Genomic DNA, 24,089 nt, shown 5'->3' with positions numbered 1-24,089 from the left:
AGGGCAGCGGGAGGACAACGGAGCTGCCTCAGGGCATAACAGCGAACGCGTGCCTTTCTAACACGTTTAATCAAAAAGACTTAATACAAGGAAATAAATGCTAGCGGATCGAAACACGTGAGCCGTTGGCGAGGTGTGCAGTAAGGAAATCCAGGCTAAGTCCCAGCAGACAATTAAACAACCAGCCGCGAGCACTTGACTCCTGTGCAGCCGGCAGTCCCTGCTCACCTCGCCCCGCTGCCATCCTGCACGTGTGACCTGCACCCAGCTTCTTGTTGCAGACGTACGAACGAGGTTTGCAAAGTAGAGACCGCCACACTAGAAGGGAAACAGCGCAGCCCATCCTTGTGCCTCACTGAACCAGGAGCTGCTCCAGCTCATCCAGGAGGGCCGAGCATTCCTTCATCTCCTCCTGAAAGGAGGAATGCTTCTCCAGGGAACGCTGTCTCTCTTCCTCTGCCGATTTCCACTTCGCCATGGCTGCCTGTGTGGTACAGTGCACACAAGTTTCACTGACGCGAAGTTAATCCATGAGCAAAAGTGGAGGGAGCCATATATAATAGCGGTTTTGTTAACGAGCTCAAAGAGAGCTTTCAAGTCAGACCAAGCCTTAGACTGACTAAGGATACAGGCATTTGCTGTCTACTTTATTTGGAGACCAGAGGAACAAGGGGAGCTGGAAAACGAGCCTCAGAGCTCCCCTCAGCACCAAAGGCTCGCTGCCTGAATCCGACACAGCGTCAGCCTTACCTGAAGTGCCTCCTTTTCTTTTCCAGCTGTTTCATTAAATAGCCTCAATTCTGCCGTGAGCTTCTCAGTTAAAAGCTGAAGAGACAAAGGAAATAACAAAATACTGCAAGCAAGTGCATCTCAGCAGCTGCTATGACAGCAGTGGCACAGAAGGGCAGCAGCACACACCCCTCACCGAAGCCCATTGAAAAACGTGCTTACCTTCGTCTGCTGCTGGCATTCCTTTGCTTTTTCTTCCTCCTCCAAGATGCTGCTGCCTGTAACTGGTTTACGAGACACAACATGCAGATAACTGCCCTCAGATCTAACACCTCCCCAAAGGGAGCTTTCTACAGCAAGAAAAGTATTCTCAAAGTTTATCCAGGACAGAGCCAACTGCAGGAAGCAGCTTTTTCTCTTCTGCTGGCAAGAAAACGGCGCAGTGTTACGTCACTACTTCTTGGACAAAGAAGCAGAAGCCGATGCCTTACAGATACAGCAGGAAGGGAGGGAAAAAAGAAAGAGAAAGAAAAAGGTGCCCTGAACAAGAAACGAACATAAAATGCATAATCCTTACCGGGATCAATGTTTCTGCTTTCTAAAATCACCATGCAAGTCTCCTGAAATTTCTTGAGCTTCTCCACTTCTTGCACCAGGCCTTCATTCTCCTCCTTTAACTCCTTTAGAGTGCCCTGCCATTGACACAGTGAGGTTGCAAGTGAATCAAGTTTGTAAGGAGAGAAACAGGTGCTCCTCCAGCATCAAGAATCACATCTTGCCTTTCTAGCCGTAGCTCTACAGAGAAATAGAGCCTTCCTCCTGCTTTTTGACAGGATGCATCACGTGTGAATGTCGCAGCAATTGCTAGACAAATCCAGTCCTAGAGATACATTCCTTTTAGGTAATTCTAGCACGTGTTTTCTTGTGTTCTGTATATCAGTATTTGAAGAGTTACGCACGGAAGAGCATCTAACATCAGGAATAAAGGGGCATCGGAGCATCTTTAGGCCACAGCATGACTCCCTGTGCAGTTCCCATTTTACCAGGCAATTGGATAAGCTGATCAACCTCCCAAGTTGAACGCAATTTTCTGAGAGAATCAATAGGCACGTGGATTAGGGTGATCCAGCTGATAACGGCCATAAGCTTTTTGAACATCCCAAAGGAGGTCTCAAAGGCTTTTAAAGAAATTAAGCTACGAGATAAAAGGAAAGATCATCTCCCAGATTAGCAACCAGTTGAGAACTAGGAAATCAAGTGAGCTTTTACAACTGAAGGCTACACATAGGGCCTCTTGGACATGACAGAGATTACACTGTGCTCTGAAGTGATCAGTGAGAGATGACGAGTAACGTCGCGCTGAGTCTGAATCTAAAGATTCAGAAAATCTTTAAGAAAAGAGAATCTCAGTCTGATGGATTTCACAGAGTCGAGGAGGTGGTAAAGGACCTCCAGGAATGATCTGTCCAACCTCTGCTCAGGCAGGTAGTTCAGATGGAAGCTCCCACGTTTCACTTTTTGTCCACTGCCCCACTGCAAAGAGCCTGGCTCTGTCTTCTTCACACCCTCCCTTCACATATCAATATACACTGATAAAATCCCCCCAAGACTTCTGCTCTCTAGGCTGAGCTGCCCCAGCTCTCATCATTTTCTCACAGGAGAGAGGCTCTAGTTCCTCTAATATTTTAGTGGCCCCTCTTTGGATTCCTCCCAGCACGCCCTTGTCTCTCTTATATCCAGGTCCACGCCCCCAGGTACAATACTCCAGGCGTGGCCCCTTCACCAGTGATAAAAAGATAGAAAAAAACTTGCAGATATCCATCAAGATATTAAAAAACAATAGCACATGAGAAAGCGTGACATTATACATACAGAGCTCTCATTTAAAAATACCCTAAAGAGAATAAGGCCACTACCCCTCAAACTAGAGCGCAGCAGTGACCAGAACAAGCATTCTTAGTTACTAAAACGTGACCATACACTCTCCTGAGAGCATACATTCAACGCTGTCTGCAGTTTCACACCACATTATGTCACGGGTTAGCAGAATCATCAACGAATCAAATAGATTTACTGCAGAAATTCAAGATGGTAGAGACATACGAGTTTGGAAGAGATTTAATAGACTTCAGATCAGTGTTGAGCACGATTATCGCTTGTTTCTGTTAACATAGTTAATAAACATCTGGCAATGCTGAGGCTCTTTTCTTAAAATTTCACATACGCATACAGTTGTGAAGTGGAAACATTCTCCTGCAATGAGTTTAAGATGGAATTACAGTTTTGATGGCTATCAACAGTGATCTGGACGCATTATCTAGCCAAATCCATTTGTAGCACTACTGATTGCCAGGTTGTAGCTGAATATCTTCGGTGTTGCAAGAGAAAGCCTAGCCCACTCAGAGACTACTGGCCTCCAAGGGAGACCAGAAAATGAGCAAGTCAGCCCTTTGATCTAACCCTGCAGGAAGCAGAATGTAAGAATTACCCAATGATTTCCACCTCTTATCCCTACCTGGGCTTCTGTTAATCTGGAGTGCAACTGCTGTTTGGCTGATTCCAACAGCTGATTCTTGGTCTTCAGCTCTGCCTCTAGTTTGTATCTGTTCAGAGGTCTGTAGAATCAAACACCAAAGATTTAAGTGAAAGAACATCGGTATGACACACCTTTACTTTCATAAAGATGTCCTGGCCAAGAGGCCAGCAGCAAAACTATGTAAAGGTTAGAGCTCATGGTAACCCTCTGAGAAAGAACGTAACTGCACAGGGAGAGCTACTAACAATATGAAGAAACATACCCTCTCGTGGCTGCCTTCTTCAAAGGCGGCTCCACTTTCTTGGCAGATTTAGGAATCCTTAAATGACAAGCAGAACACAGTTACGCAAACATCATTTCATACTTACAGACAGTGTACCTCTGACAAAATCTCTGTTTGCCCCTCTGCACTCTGAGTTGGTGAGACTGCACGTTGAATGCTGCGTCCAGCGCTGGGCCCCTCGTTACAAGAAAGACATTGAATTACCAGAACACGTTCATAGAAGAGCAATGAAGCTGATGAAGTGACTAGAGAGCAAGACACTTGAGAAGCAGCTGAAGAAACAGGTTGTTTAGTCTGGAGGGCAGATCTTGTCGCTCTCTACAACAATCTGATGAGGCTGTCGGTCCCTTTTCCCAGGTAACAAGTGGCAGGATGTGCAGAAATGGCCTCAAGTGGCACCAAGGGAAGTTTAGAATGGGTACCAGGAAGAACTTCCCCAAGGAAAGGGTGGTCAGGCCAGGGGAACAAGCTAAGCAGGGAGATGGTGGAGTCACCGTCCCTGGAGGAGCTTAGGAGATGTATGGCTGCAGCCCTTAGAGACACAGCCTAGTGGTGGGCTCAGGAGTGTTGGTCGCTGGTTGTGCTTGATGACCTCAAAGGTCTTTCCCAACAGAAACGATTCCACAACTCAGTAAAACACTAAGCTGTCTTTAGAACATTTATCAAGCAACGCATCCAACGGTTCTTTAATTTACCCTTGATTTGTAGCTCTGAACACACCATCTGCCGGGACATTGGAGCCGAAGTTAAAATCGGGATCCTTGTTGAGCTCCAGCCCTGTTGCTTTACCACCACATTGCTTCTTTGAGGAAAAAGGCACCTGCGTTTCTGCAAGAGAAAGACAACCATGAAAACACCGCAGCCGACGCGAGCTCACGGCCAGAAGCGAAACCTCACCAGGAAGCCCCCAGCCGCCTCCAACCCCACAGCTGGGCCCTCGATACCTCAGTACGGCACACAGTAAGGCGATAAGACGTACCCGCAGGGCCGCGGTGGAACTCTCCGTAGACGGGAACGCGGGAGAACTCCGCATCCATGCTACCGCCTGCCTGCCCGCCCGCCCTTTCCTCTCAGCGGCCGTTCGAATGGCGGCGGGAGCCCAGCGGTTGGGCGGGCTCGCGCATGCGTGGAGGCGCCCCCTCCCGCGAGCAGCGCGCAGGCGCAGTGCGCGCCGGGTGCTTTACCTCAGGGAGGGCGGCGGTGATGGCGGGTGTCCGTTTGGGTGTTTAACCCTTGCAGCTCCGCTTTGGGGAACAGGGCGCCTCATTCCGAGGTTTGGGTGCTCAGGGAGCGGAGCCCTCCTCGCTGTCCCCTCAGCGTGCGCTTGAGGCGGCTAAAACCCCGGGGGTATTCCTGATCTACGTGGGGCAGTCCCTCTCCCCTATAGCTGGGAAGCCTGCTGGGCGTCAAAAAGAGTGAATCTGTCAGGACCTGTATTTTCCCACTGCTGATGATGCTGCAAAATGGTATTAAGCACCGCATTACCACCTTTAACCACAGTATTCTTGGCAAAAACGGAGCATCACGCGTATATAGTAAAAGTTTGTCGTAAGCGTTTATTTTACACCAACTTGTAGAGGGAATTTGTTTTTTGACAAATAAAGGCGAGGAGAGGCTTGCTTTTCTGCTTGTTTCTGGTAGAGAAAAAAAAATACATAAAATCATATGCAAATTTTAAAAAGTTACATGTTTGTAGCCTTGTGTGGAAAGAAGCTGCGGAGACGGAACACATCCGAAGGGATGAGGGCACTTCTTGAAGAGGAAATCTCACACCAAAGATCTTTGGCAGCGCCAGTAATTCTGAGAAAACAAGCTGAAACTGTCACTAAAAACAGATAGGGGCTTGGTTCTACTGCCTCCTCCATGATCAGTAAGAGAATGTATCAACTGAAAAGCCCCGCTGAGATGCTGAAAATAATATCCAAATAATAATATCTATTTGTAGAGATCTGTGAACCTGAATTCACATATTAAGTAGAAAATGACTTTTTTTTTTTTAAACGCTACACTCTCCCCTTGAAATCTAGGCTTTCCATAGCCGCGGGTTTGGTTTCTGGCTCTTTTTTTTTGACATGAACTCTCTGTCTCTAAATATCTGGGGAGATTCATCTCGTTATTTCCCTCCTATGCGAGCTTGACAAGAAAAAATCTAATCACCATTTAGGAAACGACAAAACAGGTTTACTCAATACGTTCTGCAGTACAGCTGTGAATATGGCACTGGACACTGGAAGGTCAAAGGGCTTATACTCCACGACAGCCGATCTCACATCCTCTCACAATATCAGATTTGCTGGTTCTGTGTAAGCACAGGTATTTGCACAGCTGAAATACTAAGAAATAGTTTCAGCCCAAGGAGAGGTGGGAGGAAAAAAATTATATTTACAGTTCCGAGGAGATTTCAGCTTCCTCTTTCCCTAGCAGCACAGTTTTGTTTTCTGCAAGATTTCAACTGTTGTAACCAGAACTTTGTGCGCTAGATCTCTTGATCCAAACATCAGGCATGTCTGGTTGGCTGTTCGGTAACACAACGGGCCCTTCACTCCCTAATCCAAATCGATTTTTCCATGAAGAGCTGTTTTGCTGCGAAGCTGCCGGAGAGATATCAAAGACAGTCTCCCTCAGGTCCAGACGCAGCGTATCTCTCTTCCCGTTCAAGTAACCTCTCTCTGTTTGACTGTACGAATCAGAGAGCTCTAAGACATCAGGACAAGAACTGGCTGATTCAGCAAGCTTTAGACCTTGCTCAAAATCGCTAATCGATGTCTCACTGGAGATGTTGAGCATGTCAAAAGAGCTGCCAAGAGAACAAAGGCATCTGTGAATTTTGTAGATGTCAGCAGCGGGAAGATGGCTGTTGTCTGAGGTATAATCCGACTGCTGCTGGGCAGTGTCAGTAGAGCACTGTGATTTATTGAGCTGCCCTTCTTCATTCACACCAGCCGGCTGGATATAGTCCAGCCCAGAACTATCCCAAGCTTTTGGGCTGTACTTTCGACACTGGCAATCTCCGCATAATCTCTCCCTTTGAATTTCTGCTCCTGAGCTGCTGTGCTTGTAAGGAGAGGAAGTTTGCAAGGCAGGGCACTGGCACAGGCCAGCCCGGTCATCTCCAAGGGTCTCCTGCAGATTCTGTCTCTCTCTTTCAAGGGGAGGATGCGTTCCTATTCTCGGGCACCTGTTATCTTCAGCTTGCATGTCTTCAGAGAGCACTGATGGCCTGTTGGACAGCTTGCTTGTGGATGTGCTGTTGTCAAAACTGTCGCTGAGTTTTCTAGACAAAGGCTGGAGCTCGTATTGCTCGTTTGCAGTGTTGGACTCCTGGACTTTCCGCAGTCGGTTTTGCTTTTCATTACCCCCACAGGCATAGCTTCCATTTGGCTCAGAGTCATCAGAATAATCTTTCATGGTGTGGGCACAAGGCCAAAGGATTTGCCCGCAGTTCTTCTCCGGGCCAAAGAAGCAGCACAGCGACTGGAAGAAGAAGCTGGCAAACCCACAGCTGATACACTTGATCATCATTATAAATATCCCCAACTTTCTATAGGCCAGCACTGTAGCAGGCAACATAATGACCCCTGCAGAGAACAAGGCAGAAGCTGCCATCGCTGTGGCACAGCTCATCTGCTTAAGGGAGAAGGCCACTCGGCTCAGGCGGTCCGAATGGGGACACAGGTGGTAGGAGATACAGTAGTTGACGGTAAAGTCAACAGAGAGACCTACTGCAGCTGAAATGAAGAGAGACTCCACTGCATTGAGCTGCCACTCCAAGAGGACCAAAAGGCCAATAGTTACCAGGACAGTGCCTGCAATGGCAGTCACAGAGAAAACGCTAAGGAGAACATTCCAGGTAGTGAGCAGCAGCACCACGAAAGAAATAGCAATGGAGAGCCCCATGACCACCATTGTTTCAGTGCTGAGACTGTGCTGGAGGTTGTACAGCTCTAGTTTACTGGTAAACCACCCATTCTGAAGTCCCACAGGGGCAGTTTTCATTTCTTCTGTTACCCAGAGGTTGATTTCTTCATAGAAGCGTTTGGCTTTGCTGTAATTGAAGCTATAGTGATAAACAGTTTGAAACTGCAGTACCAAGGCAGCAAGATTTCCCTCTCCATCAAATCTGAGGCCCAGATCGTACGTTTCTTCCCCTTCCCTGCCTTGTTCCAGGAGCATCATTTTGATGCAGTGTAGGAAGACTTCACTTCCATAAGGGAAAGAGAACTGGTTACAGCACAGGTTGAAACTGTTGTCTCTCTGGGAGCACTGGCGACTATCCATCCACCTGATAAACTCCTCCATGAAGCACACGGTAGATTTCTGCTCTGTATCAAGGTAATAGAAAGTTTGGTTCTTCACCTTTTGACAGAATTCGAAGAGCCACTTCTGGGCATCAGGACTTTGGATTGTGAAGGTGGCATCTGCCACTAGGGTGCCATTGCTTTTTGGATTGAAATGGTCCCCGTTATCCACCGGCAGGATACCCCAGATGATAGTGACAGGCATACGCTGCCCTTCTCCGTGCTCTAGCCGCTCAAACATGAACTGGTGGCAGTACTCGGAGTCATACCTCTCAAAGGGGTGGCTCAGTCTGAACACCTGAACAGACGATGACTCAAGAGTCGGGAGTTTGAGTTTTGGGTTGGAACAGGAAATGTAGGCACCTCCGATTGCTAAGGCAGCAAACCAGCAGATCCAGATGTACCGAAACTTGATGACCCCGCAAGGTAAAAGCTTTTCAAATAACAACTTGGAGGTTTCACACAGCGTCTTCTGGAGACCCCTGAGAACATAATGGAGGGAGAGAGCGACTCTCTTGTGGCTGGTGTCTTTCCAGTAGTCATCCGGCTTGTAAACACAGGTTGTTGCAACGTAGCGCTCGTACAGCACGGCCGAAGAAGGAAGCCAAGTCACCATGAATATGAGATTCACCAGGACAGAGGTGCCCATGTAAACAGCAAAGCAGCGGATGGCTATTATATTGCTAATGTAGCTGGCGTAGAAGGCAGCACCCGTTGTGAAGCAGGATGCCAGCATGAGATATGCAAAATGGTGCATGGTTTGACTCACCCGCTGAGAAAGCCCAGCAGAAGGGTTCTGGCTCTTGCTCAGGTTCCAGAGGTCAAAGAAGACGAAGGTGTGGTTGGCACAAATGCTGCTGAGAATGATAACGGCCGTCAGGTTGACAAAAGGGAAGTAGGTGAATCTGAAGGCCACCTTGTACAAGAAGTAGGAGATCATCAAAGAGCTGACAACGGTGAGCAGGACCATCAAAGTAATAAAGACCGAGCGTAAATAAAAAGAAATGCTTAGAAAAATAGCTAATATTGCCAGAACTGGATACTTAGTATCCAGTAGAAGATAGTGCTGGAAGAGTTTCTGTTTAAGGCCCAAGTCCATTCCAGTAATAGACGTATAGTTATCAAATAGATCCCAGGATTCAAGATTGTCTAAGTAGATCCCCATCATAGAGGCACCTTTCCTCGTAGGCAAAAAGAGCAGGCTGTACTTGAGGGATGGCACTTGGTACTCAATCGTCTGGGGACTAAGAAAGTCTCTGTCGACCAAGAAGTGAAGAAGCTGGTAAATAGCATTGAAGCGGGTACATTTTTCTGGTACTTTGGCACACTGAGAGTGTTTCTGTCTCGTGGTCTCGGGACCTAAGCAAGATGGAGTGAGGATACCCTTGTGGTAGTCTGGAGCGCAGGCACGAAGGAGGGCCAGGGTGTGGGAAATGTCTCCTTGAGTTATCTCCAAACAAGATGACCTGTTGTACAGGACAGCAATGTAGTTTCCCAGAGACCAGCTTGGGCAGCATTCGTTGGCTTCAGTACGTTGGCAGAGGTCTCTAAAATGAACGTGCGAGCGTATCTGAAAAACAGCCAAGGGAACATCACGCGAGGTCCACTCTGCACGTTTCATCTTGCTCCTCACAGTAACCCTCCCCTCCAGGCATACAAGCCGTGGCTCTCAGTGACAAATTGCACATGCTAAAGCAATTGAAGCACACTAGCCTTCTGCCAGAAAATGAAACCCTGTCCATTATTTATAGGTTATAACCTCTGATCTGAAAATCTGGATCCTTCTCCACTACCCCAGTGCAATGGGGGTGTCCCATTCATTTTGCAGGTGTTCTCAAGGCTAGAACAGAAGGGGGAGACGCTTTTTACTGATTTTATTTTACATTTACTTTTATTTTTATTTTACTCCTTATGTTATTACTAGACTTGCCAGTAAAATCACTGGCAGCCAAGGAGATTATGTGCAGTCCTCCGGGGCACACAGTCTTGTTGTCTTACCTGTTATGCCTTGGGACTTCTTGCTCCATGTGTTTCTCCATCGCAGCCAGCAGCCGCTGCAGGCGCCCCACAGCAGTTCAGGTGTGGCTGACAACATGACTAGTACTGCTGAGTGTGCAATATGCAGTGATGTGGATGGGCGTGGGAGCCTGCACTCTTTGTGTGCTGTGGGATGGTTTAAAACCTAGCTCGGCCTCAGCTCCCGTAGCTGCGTATCTGGCACGGTGTAGTGTGAACACAGAGCCTCCTGCCAGCAGGATCTCAGGCTCTTGCAGTGGAGGTTTCCTGGAAGTCTTATCACTTAGAGTTGTTAAAGATCCTATGGCAAACACAACTAATCCTATTAAAAGTCCCCCTTAAAAAACTCGCTGGGGCAATCTCCAGGACAACAGCTCCATTTTGGTAATTAGGTTCCGCTGCTCAACATTCTCAACGGCTTCTGATGGACGTCTTTGGCTTCTGGACAAGGTTTTTGCTCAGTGTCTGTGTATTCCTGTTTAATGGCAGCTGGGCTTCAGGGATAGGTGAAATGATTCTTACATTGCTAAGTAGGTAAAATGCTTTGGAGTTCTCTAGGCTGAAACCTGCTCTGTAGCTTATGTAGTTTTCGTCTGCCTTCCTTTCAGCTAGATATTCAAGATGATGATGGTCAGAAAAGAGACAACGTGTATGTATGTTCTTTGTGACATTACTAACCTTGTCTTGTTCAATTTGACACATGGACTGAATAGCTTGCAAGTTCCATAAGCTCCCAGCAGTTGTGGACATAAATACCAGCTGGGAATAGCTCTTCTCTGAAAGAAAAAAAATTAAAAAGAACTGTAAAAAAAAAAGACAGTATTAGGTAATGAAGTTGAGTTAACCAAGCTGGTTGGAATAGACCCTCCGGGCATTAAAAAAAATAAATAAATGAATCTTGCTGTCTCTAAGACTGCTATGGAGGACTCCCTGAAGGGAACCAGGTCATGAAGCAGCTTGTAGTGAGTGGTAGCATCCCCATGTGTGATCTGACCTCCGCTCCTCATACAGCTGTCAGCAGCAGGAGAGCAGGGATGGAGCATTTTCAAAATACACTCTCCATGCTGTCAGTGTGCTTTCAGTGAGTGTTGCCATCTGGTTCTGTACCCCCCTCTTACAGAATGAGGAGCTGAAGTTCAGCCAAAAACTCCTGAGGAACTGAGGGTTTGGTGTTAGACTGATTTCAGAAGTGGAGTTCAGGCAGGGGAGGGAGTCAGATTATCTGTGTGCTGTTCCTCTTTCTTCTATTTATTAAGAAACTTGGGGTATCTTGGAGTGGTGTTGTGTTTTTTTTTTCCTTCCCATTTTTCACTATCATATGTATTTCCAGAAGAAAAAAAAGGACGTGGAGGGGATGCAAAGAGTGCTATCCAGGAAGCAGCTCAGCCTTCACAGCGTGGCACTGTGTGCACTGCTTTCTCAGAGCGCGTCCAGAACGTTGCCCGGTGTCCTAAAATGCTTTGACAATCCTGCACGCTACTGAATTCTGGGTGCATCATGCATACTGCTCCTTCAAGACTCCACTCACCCGGGGGACCGCAAAAGAAACCATCTACTCCGTAGATCTGTTCCACCATTCTCCGTGTCCTCGCTTCTTGTCCTCCCTGAGCAGCCTTTTGTCCTCTGCTAATGCCGATGTCATCATAGCTAGCAAGAGATGATACAAGTTGTGTAAGTAGAGAGATCAGCTGGCAGTGAGTGATGTTGACTAGCAAGTCTCTGGTAAGCAGTGAAGTAAACGCACGGAGAGTTTAGTGCCTAATTCCTGGTTTCCAGAGTGGGGAGTCCAAGCCCATTGCAAGGCAACAGGCTTTAAACCCTCCAGTGCTCGGTTGCTTTTCAGCACAGGCCATATATTGTAATTCACACAGGTATCTTGGAACAGCTAATTGGTAACTTTATACCCAACATTTTCCTCAAAGCCCCCGCACCAAACTGAAATACCTTTTCTTCTCAGCATATGGAGAAAGGGAAAAGGTCTTCTTGTAGCCCGTATGGCTTTCTACGTTCCTCCATACAATGAGCTTTCTGCCAATGTCAGTATCTCGTGGCTCGAAACCCTGCAGCCAAGCAAAAGGGTTTTGTCATTAGCTTGCATTTTAGCTTAGCTAAATGCTTAGCTTAATGCTTCTCCTAGACACAGAAGCTATATGAGATGATTACTGCATCTTGGAGAGATACACACATTGATCTTTCCCTGGAAATACTGCATCCCAGAGATGACAGAAAGAAAATATTTCTCCTTTCCTTTTTTGGAAAGAAGGATGGCTACAGTGCGAGTCCACAGCATTGCAGAGATGGGCTGGTGGCTGCTGCTGGCACACGGTGTGCTCCCTAACCAACCTCAAGAGTGAAGCTCAGCCCTGCTGCAGCTGCCAAGTGCAACCCTAAGTCTGCTGTGCCCCAGTCCTGAGAGATGCACTCTCTCTAAGGAGGGAGATCTGAAGATGCGTCTCTGTGGGCCAGAGCAAAAGGTCCTCAGGAGGGAGCTGGAGTGTTTAGAAGCTAGTGAGGACGTACTACCAGAGCAGCATGCTGGGCCTCAGGAAGGGAACTTAACGCTGAATACTAAAAGAAATGCATCACCAGTGAGAGCTATTAGGCAGTGCAACAGTGAAATAGCAAGGAATGAAAGCCTTTCACTAATGAGTGATGTCACTATTTCTGTTTTTGTGACTGTGGTATCAAAGCAACAGCAAGCACTGTGCATTACTCTGAAACATTACGTCCATCCAGAAGGAATCTTGCTTTGGTTGCACACTGTGAAGATGAGAGGGGAAAAAACAGCAGATCACTGATAAACATTGCCATTTATTTCTAGTGGCTTTAGCATCCTCCTGTCCTGCCTTGCTGCCTCTATCTGCAGAGAAGGAAGGAAGCATAAGCTTGTTTTGTACGGCAGAAAGAACACATTGCTGGTCGGCCTGTGGATTTTCCTTCTGCTCGCGCTTTTTGTCTGCAGGGCCTTACCATCAGGGGTTCTGAAAAATCCGGCAGATTTCCAACAAGCAGGCCAGCTAAAGTGCAAACCACAACTGTCACGGAACACAGCACCAGGACAGCAACGGGCCACTCTGCGATCATCTGAGAATAACTAGAATCAACAGAAGGAGAAAAAATGCAGCCGTTAGAGCCCTTCTGCTATTAGCATGAAAGCTGCTCTCGAACCAACACAGTGTTAGTAAAAGAAAGTAAAAGAATTAGGGATTTTCGATTTGAGCATTTGTTTGTTGAAAAGCTCAGAGGCCCTAGTACAGCTGTTAATGAATGCATTGTACCTCCAACTGGATGTTTGAAGGCAACTCTAATTAACTCAGGGAATCACATTTTGCCTCCCTGCATTTTCCTGCTTTTTCAATCTGAAATAATAAAACCCAGACTCTTCCATCCCAAGGCAGCAGGAAGCTTTAAATATTTAAACTTAAAAGGCTGCATTGAGAAGGAGCTCCTCTCTCGCTTGCTTTCTTTTTTCCCCATTGTAAAGTCTAAGCCAGTCGCTGCCTTGCTATTTGGCCTACAGATTTCCCAAGGATCATCACTGAGGATGAGTGAGTCTCACCCTGACTGCAGCCTCCAAGCCAAACGCTGACCTTACAACAAAAGCATGTGCAAGTGCTGCAGACCAGGGTTTGGAGAGCACACAAAACCCCATAAGCCAGTGAGGTGGGTTGGCCCTTCAAAGAGCTTTAGGTCAGGCTTATTTTGTTTTGTTTCTTCAATTTAAACCTCCCTTATCAGGTTTGTTTTCATAGGTGAAGTCTGCACTATGAGAACAAACAAAAATTGCCCTTCACACGTTAAATTACGTCATTTCTGGAGGCTGCTTTGGGTAATGCTGTGCCCAGTTACCAGAGAAAAAAGAACAAACTGCAGAATCTGATGATGGCGGTGTCACATTCCACGACAGTACTGTGCACCCAAATGCAAAATTCACATTCCCTGGGAGGAAGGATTTTCTGTTGCCTAATTTCTTGCCCTAAATGAGAGTTTTCTACCGTTGTGAATCACTGCACACAGTCTTGCAAGAAAGATCTCCTGTCGCTTGTGAGAAAATGCAGGACTCTACTGCTATTGCTCCTGATGCCCTCCGGATTCCCCATCTGGTGGGCCAAGCTGGATTAATCCAATCAATGTAACTATAAATATATATAAAGATGGCGTATGGACTAGAGCCAGGCACCTGCTCTGAGAACAGCTATCAAGGCAGCGTTGCTATTCATTAGTGCAGGTTAAATTGATCTCACAAGCAAACAGAGATTTTTCCAGGCAGATGGGAAGCACAGAGCAGGGAGTGCTGACCTTGGCTCTGAACCTGGGCCTGCTGGGGAGGTCACCAGCATTGATGCTCTGCATTTCCTAATAGCAGAGAAGGAGAGCAATGATAATAGGGTAGAAGGACAGCAAGGATTTGATATTAAGCATACCTTTTAGGCATCCTGAAAGCTTTGTCATGTCTGCAGACAGAAAAAAAAAAGAACAAGATGTACATTCATTATTTTCCTGCTAAGCATCATCCTGGGTGGCTAATGAGCAAGTTAACCCCTTCAGAAGCTGAGCCCTTGCTGTGGGAGTTGTTTGGCACTAGATGGCTTTGTCTAATGAATAACAGGGTCTTTTCCTCTCTCCTTGGCATTTTAAACCAAACCTGATGGGAAAACTCTTAGTAACTCCTCTGCGTTGCCTCTCCAGAAAACACAATAAAATGTAAAGGACATCAACAACTTCATCCCATAGGAATCACACTGTAACACTTATCCATGAAAATCTGTTTCAAGTGCTTTCCTGCTGAATTTTTAAAATTACTTGTTGGCAACAGCGTAACCCTATGAAATTCTATGATCAGGGCTAACAATGCCTACAGTCTTTATTTCCTGTTCAACTCAGCTAGGATTTTCCAGAAAGGTCAATCTCACTTGTTTCCTGAGCCATTTCAAACATGACATTTGTCCAGTCTAGAGGGAAAGGAGGCCAGTGGAGCTGCTCAGAACCTTTTTCTGATGTTTCCATTGCAGAGCAGCTCTTGTCATTCTCTGTAGAGCTCTGAGGGATAAAAGGAGGAAGCCTTCTTGAGGGGATCCAAGGTTACATTGATTAAGGAATCCTTAAGGCAATCTTAACAGAAAAGCTGTACTTTAGTGACCACCGTATCTGAAAGGTCTTTCCTTCTGCTCTCCATTTCCACCTGAAATGTCTCCCCAAAATGCATGGTCTCCTCATCACTAACACTCCACAGATTTGAGAGAGAGGGGAACAGAGAAAAATCCTCAGATTATTAAAGAGAAGTCTCTTTAAAGCTGCACACTGCCTGTCCTGTGTTAATTCCTCCACAATAGCTTCTCAGGCAGATTTGCTCAGACTAAAAACCTTATTCTATCATTATTATAACATCACTTCTCTGCTAGTGCTGCACATTCTGCCAGCGATTTGCAGTCCAGCTGGATTTCCTGCTTAAATAACCTGTTATGGAGAAAGCAGCTGACAATTTTGTTGATGCAAGGTTGATGCAAATGCAAATACAAACAAATTAAATCCTCTGTTAATGGTTAGAAAATGAGACCATAAAGGACTTTTGTGCCTAACCCTGCACTGCTGTACAAAAGCAAGGAATCCTACACCGCTAGACTTCGCTTGCTGCCTACTGCTTGTTGCAGACCAGCCTGGAAGACCAAGTTGTATTCCTCAACTTTGTATTTCTCACTGTATTCCCCTCTCATCCATCACAGGCAGCGGCTTCACTGGGAGTAGAAAAAGAAATTAACCGTGCTCTTATCACTCAGAAACTCCACCAAGATAAAGGATTAGCCACCTGGCTACCTCGCAGTGCAAAGTGAGAAAATGGGAGGATCACAGAAGATGGGCGTGATTACAGCTGGATGATGCAGGAGTAACAGAGTGACCTTGGCTCTGTTCAACAGGTCACCTTGAAAAGGAAATCCTGACTCTCCCAGGTGCAGGAACAGCAGCTCTGCATGTTCCCAATGGGTGGAGAGAGAAAACTCTATCCCTCCATGTTTTTGGGGGCATCTACTGCTTCCAACTGGTGAGCAAAATCACTCAGAGCCCTCTGATCTCATCCCAAAGTTCAGGAGATGCCTCCTGAGAGCCGCTCCCAACGTGCCTCTTACCTGACTGTTACAACGTGGTGCTGCACCGGCTGAGAGAGTCGCTGCCCGGGGGACCACTGCTTCCAGGGGGTTTCCAAAGCCTCGTGGTGGGAAGCTGGCGCGGGATCACTGCTGGAAAGGTGGGAACACAACATGGACCTCTCACTGTGCCCAGCGAGCAGGGGCAGGCCGTAGCTGCCTCGAGGCTCCTGCCGGTTGCAGGAGTAATACGAGTGATGCTGTTGCGAGTCCTGGGAGCTCGATGGTACCTGACCATTGGACTGAGTGGAGATCGGCCCCAGCGTGTGGCTGGAGGAGGGCAGGTGGTCTCCCTCCAGCCTGGGCGATGCAGGAATAGGGCAGTGATGGACCGGGCAGATCCTTTCCCAAGAAGTGCCACTGTAGCTGGGCTCAGTGTTGGCAATCTCTGGCATGGCGAGACAGGTCTGGCAAGGTCCTGCATTTCGTTTTTCTCTGTGAGAGAAAATAAAGGGATGGTCAAACCTTTCTCTGTTACAGCACCGGAGAGACTAAGGGGGGGGAAAATCGCATCTTGTCTCCTACTTAACGCAAGACATAAAACCTCACCCTCTGCTGTATCAAGAGCCAGGGCTGCGCTGAACTATGCTTTTTACAAAAACATCCATACCTCACTCACAGAGCGCAGCTGATGGTGAATCCATATCTTTGTGCATGTCGTTCCAAAATTACAAAATACAGTATAACGTGCCCTTGAACTGTTTTCAGCTCCTGTAATGGCTATGGTGTTAGAAACTAGGTATGGCTGCAGTATAGAGGCAGAGTTAATTAAATGCTTATGGCATTTAATTAGATGGGCCTCCTTACTCTTTCTTATTTCTCCCAAGGCGTTTCAATGCAAAAGGGGCAAAACACACCGGCTGGTGATAAATGCAGGGTCCTAATGCAGAAGCACAGAGTAATTACAGGATCTGAGGGACCAGTCAGTCTTTATGACAGCAGGAAAACCCTTCACACACACCGTAGGATGAGGTCACGCTGACCTGAAAATGCCTTTGAAATTACCATCTCAGTATCAGGGAGCTTCAGAAGCACTGTGCAATTTGAAGCTCAGAAAGCAAGAACGACATGGAAACACCAACAACAGTCTGTGGTAGTCGATCAGAGAACACGCTGGGGTGTCTACAGCTGAGTTATATGCCTGCTCTAGTGCCTGGCATTGAGCATTAAGTATGATGGATGATTTGGGCCAGCTAGAATCACAAAGTGTCTTGAGCTGTCAGAGAATTACGAGTGCTGGAGTGAGACAAGAATGAGATGAACTTTAGCCTGAGGCACCTGATGAGATGTGGCAAAAAACTGAAGACAAAATATGACTGATAAGGGAATATTTTCAAAACTTTGCAGAGTTCATCTCATTTCTCTTTCAGACAGCCATGGAAAAAGACAGAGTTTTAGCAATTACAAGTCTCTGGGACTGCACCTGAAGTTAAATAGCATGGTAGTATCAATGCCAGAAGAGATTTGACGATTTTCACTAGCTCAGTACTGCTTGAAAATCATTATTTTTTCCCGGAAGGAGGACATATTGGCCTTGGCAGCACATGCTGTGTACTTTCCAACATCAATTGAGCTTATCAACACTGGAAACTATATTTCATGATTAGAGGGAATGGACTCATTTTACTAAAATCATTATGACAGAGTAATGTTTGCAGTAGCAGCTACACCAGTGCTGGTGGGGACAAGCACAGCACAGGCATCCCACTCACTGCTACTTGCACGCAGAACCTGTCCAGGGACTAGTAACAAAGAAAAGTTGCCTACTTAAACACCATCCAATGCTTATTTTAGTATTTAGTTATGTAGTTACAGAGATGACATAGTCAAGGGTGCTGTAGCTATCAGAAAGACCAACACAATGGAAAAGGTGTTACAAAAGAAGTGGAAGGACCAGCACAATAGCAAGGTGCTACAAGGGAAGGGAAGTAAATCGCTCACCCACATCAGAAAATTCTGGGTTCACATGGAAAAGCTTCCACCGAGGAGGGATCTCCACAAAGAGATCCTTCCTCAGTTGCAGTCAGCCCTTAAATGAGGCCTAAGAGGTGAACTGCCTTCACCTGTGTTGCCAGGGCTGACTGGGTCTTTCCTCCAGGTGTTCAATCAGTGGTTCAGGCCAGGACTCAGCAGTTGCCATACAGGTGCTTATCATAATGTCATTGACTTTGGAAGCAATAACTGATGTTCATGTGGAGGTTTTGAGTCATGAAATTGCTGAATTTTTTTTTTGCTAGTGGCCCAGGATAGAGAGAATAAATGGCAAAAAGATATCGAAACAGATAGCAAACGCCATGATGTGTGTAAGTGAGCTTCTCTGCATCCTTGAGAGAAGAAGGACACCCAAAGGGAGGAAAGTCAGGATCTGTAAGACTGTTGAAGTTTCTTATGACAGCAGTACAAATTGGTGGCAGCAAGTTAAAGTTTGCACTGAAGCAAGTGCCAGAAAACCTGCAGACAGATGTGTGCACGCCTCACTGATAAGCTTGACAGGTTGTTCCCAACAGTTCCAGTGCTCAGCTGCCTCTGCTCCGCAATACAAAGGACTAATAAGACTTCAGCTAGCTCAGCGTAGTGAGAGGGAGTGCTGTTTGCAAAGCACAAGCTCCCAAACAGATTGTGACAATGATATCCCGTTCGCCTGCAGAGTTTGTCAAAAGAAATAATATAAAACCCTGTCGCACGAAGTCCTTGCTGTCCTGTCGCAGATGGATTAGTGGCAGGATTACCCAGACTTTCAAGCGAGTGATTTGGGTTACAGCTCTATGAAGGCAGTTTACAAAGAAGGCTACAGATTTGTTGGTGGTGGATACAAACGCGCTGCACGAGACAATAAATCATATGTCAGCAGTGCGTTCCCAAGATGGAATCTGGGGCTTGCTGCAGCCTCATCAACATCACCTGCACTGGGGGTGGGATTTGTATTTGGCTGTACGGTCACAGCGTAGAGCAGGTGCAACAAAGGCAGACAAAGGAAAGCTCGTGGTCTGTGGTAGGCAATAAATAAATGGCGTATTTAATCAATTATTGCCCATTTACAGTGATTACAGAACCAACCAGCCTGGGACATAGCTACCACCGCATTCTCTGTATCTATGGTAAGTGGCAGGGGCAAGGTTTAATTGTGGGAGTATCGCACTTCCATTCTTGAGATAAAAGTATAATTCCTCTCCCTTCTCCCAGATTTCCAGCAGTTGGAGTGCAAGTTAATTTTATTTGGAGGCGTGTAGCTTTGTATTAGCAGAGCTGAGGCACTGAATTATCATCACAAAGCTGGGACTGTGGTAGTGTTATACTTTTGCAAGGTCTAGACCTCTTCTCACTCCCTTTTTGATGTCTTTAATTTATTATTTTCCCTCTAACTTCAGCGTTATCATTTTCCCTAATTTAGGTACACCCGAAATAGGTGATATTTTCCTAAAATGCATAATAATTTACAGAGGCTACCGCACTGACAATTTATACTTCTGGTATTTCCATGCCTGTAAAATATGTGTTCTTTTTTTTAAAAGTAAAAACAAAATTCTTTTTCATGTAAACTGCTGGATTTGCATTAGCAGTGGGCACCATAGGCTTTTCGTAACTGAATTAGCCTGAGGACTGCGCTGCCATGTCTGCCTGCCTCATCTGGAACACTGGACTGAAAGGCTTTCACCAGAAGAAAAACACTTTGAAGACAATCAGGGAAATGCAAGAAATGTGCGCTGAAAAATTCCACATCCAAAGACCCTCAGCTGTACAATCTCCTGGTGGCAAAGGCAGGTGGCAAACCCTTGGATATTGCAGATTACTTCCAGGTGTTTTTTGCACAATGGTTAACGTATTCAATGCTAATATTTAACAGGCAAGCCCACTCCCCTTGATTATCATCTTTGCAGTGAAATACTGCCATGTTCTGTCCTTTCCCACACACGGTCTCAGCTTCATCCCCTGGCTGCTCAGCGACTTCATGTTTTAGAATAACTTGAGCTAATTCAAATCATTCACTCGTGACTCTTCTTCGTTATCTCCTTTTCAGCCTGAACAATTGCAGTTCTGTCAATCACACTCCAGATCCAAGTCGCCTTATGCTCATCTCCAACTTTGTGACAATGTGACCTTGGTTATCCAAAATCTCCAGGGAAACCTGGAGTTCACAAATAATGATAGTTTGGGATAATTACTGGTGGCAGGTCTGCAGGTTTTGAGTCTTCAGTTGCTACGCTCTCAATTAGCCAACATGCTGGCGGGCTTCACATTTGATCTGCTGAGATCTGCACCAGAGATGTAGGCTGGTCCTTGTTTGCCTGCCTACCAGCATGTCACTATGACTCTTCTGGGCGTCTAGGACCCTGAATTGCTTTTGAAAAATGGCTGTACGGGTGTTCCTGATTGTTGTTTACTGTCAGACAGGAGAAGAGGTAGGGAGAGCGTTACGCTGGACTAACACCAGGGGAAGAGAAACCTTCTTTTGAATCATAGAATGGCTTCGGTTGGAAGGGACCTCAAGGATCATCAAGCTGTGTCAGATATTTGACGTCTTTGGGATGGCGTGGGCAGAAATGGTCTCTCAGCCACAGAAAAGCTTACAGAAGCAGCCTGACAGTCTCCTTTTTCTTCTTCGAGCTCAACTGGATGCAACCAAAGAGATGCAGAGAAAAGAAAGAGGAAGTGTATGGCAGGTGACAGGCAAGCTGCTCCTGCAACCCAAAGGAATGAGTTGCATTTGTCATGCTGCTTCCCCATCTCTTCCCTTGAGACCTCTAGATAGGATAATAATCCAATTTATGAAACTGCCCAAGTCCCTGTAAGTGCAGCAGTGCTTTTCTGAAGCAAGCAGCAGGGCACAGGCAGCCCACCTGATGTGCAGGAACCAACAAAAGGACCAAAGCCTCTTCCCACAGGAAAATGGTCAAGATAACGCTCTTGTTTCTAAAGAGACAGCTTTCTGCCATCCCATCTCTGCTGGGATGTGCAGTAATAGGCACTGCAAATGCTCAATGAGACATTAAGCATTGCAAAATTTCAGGCGCACACACACAAAAACAACAGCTAGGTGTATTTTCTTTCCCTTTTCTTCTTGCCCTAGCAAGGTTTTCATTGCACATTGGCTGCAGGAGTTTTCCCAAATGAAGGAAAGGAGAAATTCTTTCTGATTTAAAACCATGTGCTAGCAGTTAGCTTCCATAGCTTTTGTTTAGATGAATGGCTTTTTCTCTGGGAGTTGCACGTGATTTTTTGAGAATGGGATTTTATAATAGAATTTAAACAGAGCTTTTCTCTTTGAACATAACCCCACCAAACAGCAGTGGAGCTCAAAAAAAGAAAAAAAATAAAGCTTACATTTGCTTGTGCTTTTAAGGTGATGAGTGCATTTATCCAGAGGTTATTGGACAGCTTACTGGATTTCATTCTCACCTATTATCTAGGTTCACTGCCCAGCTGACAGGGAGGGATAGGCACCTGTCAAGCGATTCATCTCCTCCTCTGGCAGGAGGATTCTTGTACAATTCTTGTACAATGGAAAATTTCTGTGTAGTTGCTCCTTGTTTTGCTTTTTCAATCTAGTAGCAGGATAACGCGTATCCTTGAGAAGCCTTACAATCATTCTTTTTAATGAGGCTCCTGAGTATGTTAAATCTTCATGAAAAATTAATGAGACTGAAAAGCTCCGCTTCCCACGTAGTCTGCCAAGAAAAGTTCAGTTTTATTATCCTTTCCATTGACTCGTCTGAACAGCCTTACCCTCACCCCGGGCAGCTAGCAGCATTGCGGGTACAGGGATTTGTGATGGGGTGCAAGCAGACACAAAGGGCTCAGCCATCCCCACCCGGTCTCCAGCTCCAGAAAGGTCTGGATGCAGTTTGCTCTACGTACACTGGCAGTGCAAAATGCACAGATAAAAATCTGTTTGCTCATCCCTATTTTGAAGAAAAGAAAACAACACCTTAGTATCCCAGCCTTAAGGAGGTCAGAAAGAAGGTGTTGTTTATCGATGATAATTTCAGTCAAACATTGGCTAGGGCCAGAGGACAGGTGCTACAGAGCTAACCCTTTTGTGGCTACATGAACAGCCTTGCATAAAGAAGTATTTACATATACGCTTGCTCGGGAGTCAGAGAACTATCTTCTTGCACTTTATTGCCATAAATTTTAGTTCTTGAGTGTACAGCACAAGATAAATTCAAAATGCCCATTGCAGGTGGTGTAACTCGTATTTATAACTGAACTCTGACAGGCTGCAGCATTCATTTCAAAGGATGCTTTCAAATGAGCAAGGATTAGACAGGCAAGCAAAGCTAACGGGGCTTCGTGGTAGCTCAGACCCCAGCCAATGCCCAAGATTTAAGGCTGAGATCTGCAGAGCTGAGGGGGTGTGGCTGCCCCGCTGGTTCCCCAGGCAGGTGGGGCTGGCTTAGCGTAAAAATCCCATGTCAGGAAGAAGTGAAACTCTTTGGGCTTTCAGAATGAATTTGTGTGCTGTTGACCTCAGGATGTGCCTCGCTCCGGAGAATGTGAAGAGCTCAGATCTGCTGCCTTCACTCTAACAAATGGCAATGTGGTTGAAAATTTGGAGATGGCTCTTTGCCCGGGATCATGGGCTTGTTGGCATTTTTAGAAAATTGCAACCATGATGGCTGCCAGCCTGGTTTGAGGCACCAGTTGAGGGAGCATATGGCACAGGGGGCAGAAGGAGAGGGCTGTAGGGCTTTATAGAAAAAACCTTTGAAGCGAAACCAGTTCTTGTCTTGAGCCTAGTGAAAAGAGGACTCCATCCAAAACAGGCTGAGCACCGCTAACAATAGCTCACCGCTTGCTGCAGGTGGGGTTACTTACTCTATTGCATGATTAAAAAAAAAACCAGGGAGGCCAAGTTTGACACCGGCACAGGGGGCACGAACCACGAGGGTGCCAGCCGGGAAGCCCGGCTCTCGTAAACCCCGAAACGAAGGCCTTAGGACGAAAGGCACGTGCCCCTCGATGGGGCCGGAAGGCAGCGCCAAGCCTCAGGATAACCGAGCCTCACCCAGTGACCCCCCCCACACAAGCAGACACCGCCGAGCTCTCACCACCATCCCCCGCAGCTCCCCGCCGGGCTCCGCGCTCCTACCTGGGCGAGGCGGAAGCGCGGCCACGGCGCGTCCCCTCGGGCCTCTGCTCCCGGCGCGGCGAGGCCGGCCCGGCCTCCATGGCCGGCGGCGGAGGCAGCGGGGCGCTGTCCGCAGCTCGCGGTGCTGAACGCTCCCGGCGAGGCGGCAGCGGCAGCTCCGCGCAGCGCTTGCGCGACCGCGGAGGCGGGCCCGGAGCGGGCGGCCAATGACCAAGGGGCGCTGCTGGCGGAGGCTGAGGGCGGGGGGAGAGGCTAGGGGGTCCGGGTGAGCCCCCGGAAGCTGTCCGTGTGTCCGGGAGGGGACTGAGACAGAAAGGTACAGGTAAGAACTCTGAGCAATGCAAGAATGCGGAGTTCTCTCTGATATGGAGCGAACCACCTCGCTCAGCCCCAAACTCACTGTGCACCCTCACTGAAAGATGTGCGGTAGAGCAGGCTGTATGTTCAAGTAATGCATCCTTAGGGTGGGGGATCCCTTGTCCCACAAAGAGCTGTACTGCTTTGGTCCAAGGTAGGAAAGCTCCCAGAAACACTCTTAGACCTCATATCATGGGTGCATGGCAGCATGCTGAAGCATGGAAGTTCACTACGTGGATTTTAGCAGCATTAAGTTTGTTTAAATAGCTGGTAGCTTTGAAACCGCTGAGTTGAAAGCTAGAAGAGCACAAGGAGGTCAGATCTGCTAACACCGGTTTATCAGTACTGTAGCCCCATCTGAACGGCCGTGACATCACTTGTGCAGGGAATGGCCCGAGCCTTTCTCACAGCTGTGCATATGGCCAGGGGAGTGACAGTGACCTTCTCCCTTCTCATGACCCTACATGCAGCCATGGGCATGGCTGTGACCTTCTCCTTTCTCGTGGTTATGCCTATAGCCCTTACAGGGGCAGTGACCTTCTTTCTTATGAGGGTGGCATCCTTTTTGCTTCACGTGCTACAAAAAAACTGAAGCAAAAAGAGAGAGTATTAGACCAGAGAGTATCCTGTAATTCCT

General features: G+C 46.9%; 2 protein-coding genes across 6 annotated transcripts; both read right to left on the bottom strand.

Annotated features, from left to right (window-relative positions):
* KNSTRN (kinetochore localized astrin/SPAG5 binding protein) lies at window positions 51-4,687 on the bottom strand. The gene is made up of 8 exons (XM_021402488.1): window positions 4,528-4,687; window positions 4,244-4,376; window positions 3,528-3,584; window positions 3,245-3,344; window positions 1,307-1,421; window positions 952-1,013; window positions 751-825; window positions 51-484 (listed from the first exon to the last, which is right to left on the bottom strand). Exons 1-8 carry the CDS (start codon window positions 4,583-4,585, stop codon window positions 353-355), a joined length of 732 nt encoding a protein of 243 aa, XP_021258163.1. The 5' UTR covers window positions 4,586-4,687; the 3' UTR covers window positions 51-352.
* DISP2 (dispatched RND transporter family member 2) lies at window positions 4,826-23,168 on the bottom strand. Of its 5 annotated transcripts, none has more exons than XM_021402485.1 (9): window positions 23,096-23,168; window positions 16,236-16,440; window positions 15,988-16,098; window positions 14,287-14,316; window positions 12,833-12,956; window positions 11,807-11,922; window positions 11,391-11,509; window positions 10,541-10,638; window positions 4,826-9,416 (listed from the first exon to the last, which is right to left on the bottom strand). In XM_021402485.1, exons 2-9 carry the CDS (start codon window positions 16,427-16,429, stop codon window positions 5,997-5,999), a joined length of 4,212 nt encoding a protein of 1,403 aa, XP_021258160.1. In that variant the 5' UTR covers window positions 16,430-16,440; window positions 23,096-23,168; the 3' UTR covers window positions 4,826-5,996. The 5 variants fall into 5 exon arrangements, with proteins under 5 accessions (XP_021258160.1, XP_021258159.1, XP_021258161.1 ...); XM_021402484.1 differs by lacking the exon at window positions 23,096-23,168 and adding an exon at window positions 17,947-18,062; XM_021402486.1 differs by lacking the exon at window positions 23,096-23,168 and adding an exon at window positions 17,947-18,062 and having other exon boundaries at window positions 15,988-16,095.

This window comes from Numida meleagris, chromosome 6, assembly GCF_002078875.1.
Source record: "Numida meleagris isolate 19003 breed g44 Domestic line chromosome 6, NumMel1.0, whole genome shotgun sequence".
NCBI lineage: Eukaryota > Metazoa > Chordata > Aves > Galliformes > Numididae > Numida > Numida meleagris.
Note: the sequence above shows the minus strand (reverse complement) of the source record. Positions and strands in the feature narration are given on the sequence as shown.